Source organism: Opisthorchis viverrini, assembly GCF_000715545.1.
Source record: "Opisthorchis viverrini unplaced genomic scaffold scaffold3299, whole genome shotgun sequence".
In the NCBI taxonomy this organism is placed as follows: Eukaryota; Metazoa; Platyhelminthes; class Trematoda; order Opisthorchiida; family Opisthorchiidae; genus Opisthorchis; species Opisthorchis viverrini.
This window is the reverse complement of record NW_008752465.1, coordinates 21203-29591: the sequence shown is the minus strand read 5'-3', so window position 1 is coordinate 29591 and position 8389 is coordinate 21203. Positions and strand designations below refer to the sequence as shown.

The window sequence follows — 8389 nt, the reverse complement described above, 5'->3', positions numbered from 1 at the left end:
ACTTCAGGTGGAAGATGTGCAACTACGCAGCTATACTTGGTTTGTTGTGATTTAACGCGACGGCACTCAACAATTGCCTCTACCTGAGCAAACTACAGTCTAGGATGATGAATACCGTAAGCTGGTAGTCTTAAACTCAAAAAATCTTGCAAGTCCATAGGGGAATCGTTTGAATCAGATATGATAGTAATGTGAAAAAATGAATACGGGAGTTCTAGGTGATACAAGGATGAGAAAAATTTCGGGCTCACCAATTATATAGTGGAAAACCCTAGCAAATACCAGTTCAAAGTAGCTGAATCGAGTGAGTAAAAATAGGCGAGATTATACGACTCACAGTTCGCCAGGGCAGTATTACCACCACAATAAATCCAAATTGACATCCTTCCTGGGATCTTCCTTAATATGTTCCTAAATACTTTCCATCCCGTCGTAGTCTGAAAGGTAGATCACCGCTCGTTACTTCACTGACAGCGTAACTCGACACAGCAAAACGGGAACACGCCTTTCACGAGGTACAGAATTTGTATTGTGTCATATTTTTTGCTTTCATTTAAACACAATATTCGGTATGAGGAGAAGAGGAATAAGCTGAGAATTTCGGGAGAGATAGAAGGTGGTGCAATTTGAGTAATGATAAGTTAAAAGATAAGCACTAATGCACGATTGTCAGAAGGATCGCGATACTACTTTAAACTAGTTCTACTACGCCATTATCGAGTGCGTTATGGTGCCCCTGATGGCGCAGTCCATGTCACAGATGACCTACAAAATGTATTTCGACGTATGTCCCTTGTGTACCGTTGACGTCGTCAACTCCTCTTGTGAAGTTCAGAAAGCATATCCATTCCTTTTACTTGTCACTTCCATGTGCTTTTCCAAGCAAGTATTCCTTACTAGATAACGAGCCAGTGTGCGTCAAATAGCTTGGAAACACGGGGCAGGGGCTCCGTTCTAGTTGGAAACCGTCGGCAACGAGAACCGGCCGAATCCTCAGAAGGATTTCTGCCACCACCTTGAGGCTGGAGGCAGAAGGATCAACCTGTCCGCTGCAATCTGCTAATCAACCTTGGAGGTTGCTCTCAAGAAGACCAGGTATAGTGTAACGCTCGCAATTTTCGCAAAATTCACTTGACGTTTTCACGCCCGTCCCGCGAGATTTCCCAGCTGGAACATGCGGGTGACTTGATAATTGTTCGCCCAACTGCTCTAGTTAGAATCTGTGGACAGATCAAGGACGAAGAACAAGTTCTCGCAAGCTACGACATCTTCAAAAAGGACGCCCGAAAAATCACCAGGATGCGAAGAATACTACTCGAATTGTGAGATTTGAACAAACAGAACATAGGACGCAGTCTCGCCAGAGTGCAGGAAATTCAATCAGCTGTAAACGCATAATTATACAGGTCTTACTAGTGTGTATTTCGGCATATTTTAGGTCACATTTCATCAGTTTGTTCCATATTAATGGGTAGTGATGTTTGCGTCTTTGGCGTGCCTATTTTCAGATCCTTCCTAAGAAGGTGTAATTTTGGCGCTCAGTGTCCCCTATTGCTCACAAACATGGTGGCTGTATGCATCCCTCAGATGCCTACTAAGATTCCATTGCTGGCAGAATGATGCCCCACACGTTTCACATTGTCGACGCGTTCTCTAACTGTGTACCGATCGCCGGTGTTGAAGGAGTTTCTCGCAACATGATAAGCACTTTCCGCATTCAGGACATGGATATCCTATTGCCTCGGATTCCCACACTGGATGTCTTGATATTCTGACAGGCATATTAACTCCACCGGAGTGAATTTGCTTCCTTGATTGCAAGCAATCTGCTAATCAACCTTGGAGGTTGCTCTCAAGAAGACCAGGTATAGTGTAACGCTCGCAATTTTCGCAAAATTCACCGTTTTCACGCAATCAACCTTGGAGGTTGCTCTCAAGAAGACCAGGTATAGTGTAACGCTCGCAATTTTCGCAAAATTCACTTGACGTTTTCACGCCCGTCCCGCGAGATTTCCCAGCTGGAACATGCGGGTGACTTGATAATTGTTCGCCCAACTGCTCTAGTTAGAATCTGTGGACAGATCAAGGACGAAGAACAAGTTCTCGCAAGCTACGACATCTTCAAAAAGGACGCCCGAAAAATCACCAGGATGCGAAGAATACTACTCGAATTGTGAGATTTGAACAAACAGAACATAGGACGCAGTCTCGCCAGAGTGCAGGAAATTCAATCAGCTGTAAACGCATAATTATACAGGTCTTACTAGTGTGTATTTCGGCATATTTTAGGTCACATTTCATCAGTTTGTTCCATATTAATGGGTAGTGATGTTTGCGTCTTTGGCGTGCCTATTTTCAGATCCTTCCTAAGAAGATGTAATTTTGGCGCTCAGTGTCCCCTATTGCTCACAAACATGGTGGCTGTATGCATCCCTCAGATGCCTACTAAGATTCCATTGCTGGCAGAATGATGCCCCACACGTTTCACATTGTCGACGCGTTCTCTAACTGTGTGCCGATCGCCGGTGTTGAAGGAGTTTCTCGCAACATGATAAGCACTTTCCGCATTCAGGACATGGATATCCTATTGCCTCGGATTCTCGCACTGACTGTCTTGATTTTCCAAGAGGCATATTTACTCCACCGGAGTGAATTTACTTCATTTGTCGTTTGAGTCCTCCCTCACCATCAAGCGATTGTTCGGTCAGATTAAAGCAGATGTCAGCAGTTCTGTCGATCTTATCGTTGTGTCTCTTATTCAATGACAGGTATGGCTATGGTTCGCGGCATGGTACAATATTGAGAGGTCCTTCCTGATATGTTTATCTGGTTTGGTCGTCCGTTCAATCACCGTTAGAACAGTCATCCTTGGCTCTGTTTTCTGACTGTCTATTGTGTAAATCCGCTCATTGATTATAAGGGTGGAGGAAAAGATATCAGTTGCAATATTTTTCCTCAACAGGCATGTACTGACTTTGATAGCAACAGACATGAAAGCGATGAATCGACATTGCAATTGTATGAAGAGGCTTAACAATTTTCATCGGGCATTTGTGAACGTGCCCTACACTGGGTAATCAGCAAATACACGGCATATCATGGAAACCATCAATCACTTACGGCGTTGAAATGACGCGAACTTTTTTTCACTAGCCATTCGAGTGGCGAATTCCCACCTCAAAAGTACACGTGATTTATGAGTTATTCTCCTCCCCTAACAAATTACATGCTACTCATAACACGAGGGGAGCTGGACTTATCCGCAAGGCCTGCGTTCTGTAGGTCAGTTGAAGAGTCTGGTACAACAAACAAGTGAATGTATCTAACTTCATCAGGAGTGATTGATGTAGAAAATTATTTATTGCAAAACCGTGCCAGTTGTGCCTACCTCCGATTATGATTTTAACTTGGTGGGTGTTCGTGCGTGTTAGTGTTTGGAGGGGGTCAATCGGATTATTGAATATTCAGTAGTATTCTCGTTTTTGTGCCTTCAGACAACCACGTGCGTTCTGCAACGAGGCATTTATTGTGTGGGCACAAACAGTTTTTATTGGCTTGGTTCGGGAGCTTTAGAGTGGCACTCACCGTCGTCCGACGTTGGAAAACCTTGCACAAATAAGGGTTGTCTGTCGTCATCATGGAGATCTTAATATTGCTAATGGACTAAGGCGCAGCATCCGCGACGGAAAGTTTATGCATGAAACGAAATTCCTCCAAGCGGTTGCCCGATCATAGATGTGTCCGCTATGTACCGGGTATTACGTGGACTCCCCATAATGTCAGCGGTAAACAGGTTTATCGTTCCTAACGCGTTTATCCAAATCGGAGCTGAAGATGGCGCTAGACGAATGCACTCATTGCTTGGGTGGGTCGGCAGAATTGAATCTAATAACACGCACGAAGGCGTCTGATAGTGATGCTCAGATGCCCGAAAACAGAACTATGCTGGAAAACAAATTCATGACTTCAGTTCACTCACCGGAGTGAAATCTGCGGACTTTGTGCTTCTGATGGCGTTTACATATTCGAATGTCCCACGAGTTTTGCCCGAATCCCAGGGTGCATCACGCTGAAGCAATCAGAGGTCTTTGAAGAATTATGCTGAATCAAACCGCCGGTTTTACAGTAGCAGGCAGCATAAACACCTGGTTTGTGTGACCCGATTACTAGCTGTTTTCTTGATTTCTCTGATGCAATCATGACAGTAGTTACAACGAAGGCCTGGATTTGAAGATTTGCAAGTGTTCCATCTACTTTTGGTGCATTTTAATTGACCCTGCCGACCGACGTTTTCTTGATTTGTCTAATGCAATCCTCACGGTGGTTACATTGAAGGCCCGAATTTGCAAATTTGCAAGTGCTCCATCTAATTTTGGCCCATTTCAATTGACCCATGTGGAAAAGGAAGTCATTTACGCGGTTTACAAATTTGCGTATAAAAGTTGTATCCAGAACCACCGCCTTCGGCATGTCAGACGTGGTGATGCCTCATGTGCCATGGAGGGGTCTTCACAGCTGGACGATCATTTATATATATATATATATATATATATTATCAGGAGGTCAATGAGCATGATTATTATTATTATTATTATTATTATTATTATGATTATGATGATGATGATGTGGAAGGCGCGCACATAGCTAGTTGACTTGATGATGAAGTTGAATATGCTTTGAGCGATGGTGTGGAAGGCGCGCACACAGCTAGGTGAATTGATGATCAATTTCAATATGGTTTAACCGATTGTTTGGGTACTGACTGTGGTGATTTCTAGAGACAAGCACACATTTGGGACGATAATTCGTGACTGAACAATACGCAAGAGTGAAAGCCGTAAACAGGCATTATGTTTTCTAGATGATGGCATAAAATGCAGCAGAAACGGCGAATGATCAATCCGGTTGCGTTACCTCCCAAAAACTAGCACCGGAGTGCAAACATCTGGCGGGATAGACTACAGCACCTCGTTTTTTCCTGGGAGTTATAACTCAGATTTTCTGTGAGGATTTATCTTATTTTCTGTGGGGTGTGGGTCTACACGTTCGCATTTATATCTTCAGAATAAAGAAGCGAATTAGCAGACAAGAGAAACAGCCTGCTTAGGCGCGCTGTAGCTCGCCAAGCATTAAAGACTGCATGATTAATTTAGCGAGCAGCGACGGACGCAGTCTTTAGTGAAGCACGTTCTCCTNCAGCTTGCTAGGTCAGGCTGCAAGAGATGCAGTCTTTAGTGAAGCACATTCTCCTTCATAAAAACTTGTCTCATGAAACATCTTTTCCCGATATCAACGACAATCTCTCGCATCAGCCTAAAATACAGCGTGACCTCCGTGTCCTTGGAGGCCAACCAATATGCCTAATCTGTGACCTTGGCAAGTAGAAAGCCTGTTTCAAATAGACATAAAATGCTCCAATAAACGAAACACTTTCAAGTCAGATTGCTGAAAGTAACCTCAAAAAGCCCGGAACCTACTGCTCCACCAAAATCTGAACAGGGAAAGCGGCACGCATCCAGGCCTCTCAATTCAGCAAAAGCCTATGAGTGTTCCTGCACGCCACAGAAGCACGACCGAATGAGATAAGCGTTTAGGCGATTTCATAGAGGCGCGATCGATGCTGACGGATATTCACTAATCCACATCAGACAGCCTGGATCCATGTCAAAAATTCCCCTTTAAATAGCGCGGGTTCGTTGTAACTTTTGCTCTCGCACTCGCTTGCATTCGTTTGTTCGGAATATAGTTCTTGTGTTCTCCTCTGTGAGTCTTTTTTCAGGAATTGGGAATTGGAGCACGTCAGCAGCAGATACCACAGATTCTCGAATCAGCAGATATAACACGTTTGTACCCAAAGTTGACTGTAGATAAGTATTCTGCTTGTGAAACGGGTAACACGAACAGTCAGTTCGTTGTCGGTCAGTATCCTCAAGCTGAGGCACATTCCCTTGGATTCGACGAAAAAGGGTTCGATGTTCTAATAACCAACCACTAAATGTCAGCAAAAATGTGACACATCAAATATTTTCACATTAACACGCAACCCGGTAATGGCCCTTAAGATGCCGCTAACAACTCCAGCATCAGAGTAACAAACAAGGGGGGAAACTTGAAATTGCACGCACTCGCTACAAAACTCAGCGCACTTTGTTGAAAGCCAAGGAAACCACACACATTCTAATAGCACTGTTCATATTGTATGACTGCCTGATAGATACGGTAGCACTCACAATGATTTTGGGCCATCTCAAAATTCCCTATACATATCATCGTCAAAGGTAGTTTGATGGGTCTCATCAGAAGACAAGTTCGCTGTGCGTCTGGTTCGACCAGCCGTTGCTCCCTGTTAAATATGCTTGTTTCTAATAATCTCGCGGTGTGTGGCATTGCACTTGGAGTTTGTGGATCACGTTTGAAAATAATATCGGTTCTGTTGGATGAAAATCGAACCGTCTCATTATCTGGTCATCTTTAAAGTCTAATGCGTCTTTGATTTCGATTTTTTTATAATTTACCGCCCAAGTAATAGGTGGAACAAATAAGTTAGTGATCCGATTACCTTTTCCGAAGCCGATGCCCATTTTCAAGGAGGTTCATGAACAGAAGTCTGTGTGGATTGTGTTTTCAACCCGCATCACATCTCATAGGGAGCTGGCTTGGGTCAAAGTATGGAACAACGTAGCAATAATCCACTACCCCACTGCGCTGTTGACACGTACGTGATATGTTCTTTTGTGTCGTCTCAACTGACGAACAAAATCCTGCAAGTCAATCTGCATAATGAACTTTCCCGTGGTTTTCCTGTATTTGACAGCTTTTTTTGCAATATGAGGGGCAGGACATAACCGATTCTGCCGAGCTGGAGGGACACCACAGTTGGACGCATATTGACCACAAATATCGCCTTACTATAGGCGCTCCTCCTACTCAGTATGGTAAGAAATTCTCTTATCGCAGGTTTGCCTGAACTTGATGAATAATCCGGAAATCTCGTATATATACTGGTGACATTAGAGCACAACGTGAGTAGGAACCTTTAATTCATCAGTGTCGGCTTCATAATTTTCGAGCGTGTGCACGGTAGTGAGACAATGCACATGGACATGAGGATGAAAGGCCGCTTGTGGCCATTGGGTTGGGCTGCGGTGCATAACCAAGGCCTCATGATTAGCGGCGCTCATGGATGATGGTCTGGCATCTACTATTAACAGCCAAGATAAGCGACAGTGCCTACGGTTTTCATGATGGGAGACCACCATTGACTATGTTTTCCGGTAATTTCTGTGTTCTTGCTGACGTCATGTTTCTTTTTGGGAAAGGCATGTTACGTGAATATCCTGGACGCTGAGAGAGCTTTCCATACAGAAATAACGTATCGAGGTTCCCGCAAACAATTGATCTAAACAATTAATCTGACTAGAAGTTTACTTGTGTAAAAGATACTTCCGATCCTACGTATACATAGAAATCGGCGGTCATTGGTAACCCAGATTGAAACGTTCCGTCGAATGACTTCGCAAATGCCATAGTGTAAGCAAACTCGGATTCGGTTTGTTTCTAGTGAAAACATACGCGTGATTGTTTGCTATAAATTACTCAGATGCTGAGGGCGTGCTCAACATCCCACCTGAGATTCCACTCCCACAATCGTACAACGTATGTAGGTATGGTGAGCCACACACTGCAGAATATCCATAGACACGCGTGTTCGACTCTACTCCCTTCAGCAAAAAGTCTAGTTACCAGCTGCACATTGACACACAGTCGATAGGCACAACCTCTTTGCTTCTGACTAATGATCAATAATCCGTCATCGACTAGGAGTACGCACGATGACTTGAGTAGAATAAGAAAAACTTTATAAGCAGGCTCACGCGGCACTATTTAAAATTACCATAAGACGAAGTAGGAATGTCTCAATCAAAAGAGTTTAAAAAACGAGTGGTTGGTTTTGCGATGTGGACTTCCATCAAATATTGTTTTCAGCAGCAGAAGCTACAGTGGTTAAGCCAAGCTTTAAGCCTCCTGAATAGAGTGCTATTTCCCACGACCAAATCAGAGTAGCCGTGTCGGAGGGGTGACCAACTTTAGACATGACAGACAAGGACACAAAAATCTTAGGGCTCCTGGTACGATTCACGATCCAGGATGGTAACCGCGTGATCCACCCAGCGCCGCGTTGGAAACGCTGCAAGATATGGTTGATAATCAATGTAAATTTCGTTTATGTTGTCAGTTTCTCTGCGGATTGTCTCAATAGGAGTCGATAGATGCAGGAACTTCAAAATAATTGATGTAGGACATCACTAAGTCACTTTCCCATCCATTTTTTATCTTCACAATAAGACATTTGAATGAATTATAGTTCTAAGACAGCTAGTTATCAGTG

The 8389-nt window shown here is 43.7% G+C and overlaps 1 protein-coding gene across 1 annotated transcript in view; it reads left to right on the top strand.

Annotated features, from left to right (window-relative positions):
• The window catches only part of T265_15729 (hypothetical protein), a gene marked incomplete at both ends in the record, with an annotated part of 19874 nt that overhangs the window by 808 nt on the left and 10677 nt on the right, over positions 1-8389 (top strand). Inside the window, one exon of the mRNA XM_009179030.1 lies at positions 5780-5918. Coding sequence (XP_009177294.1) covers positions 5780-5918 — 139 coding nt within the window. The remainder of the gene's footprint in view (positions 1-5779; positions 5919-8389) is intronic.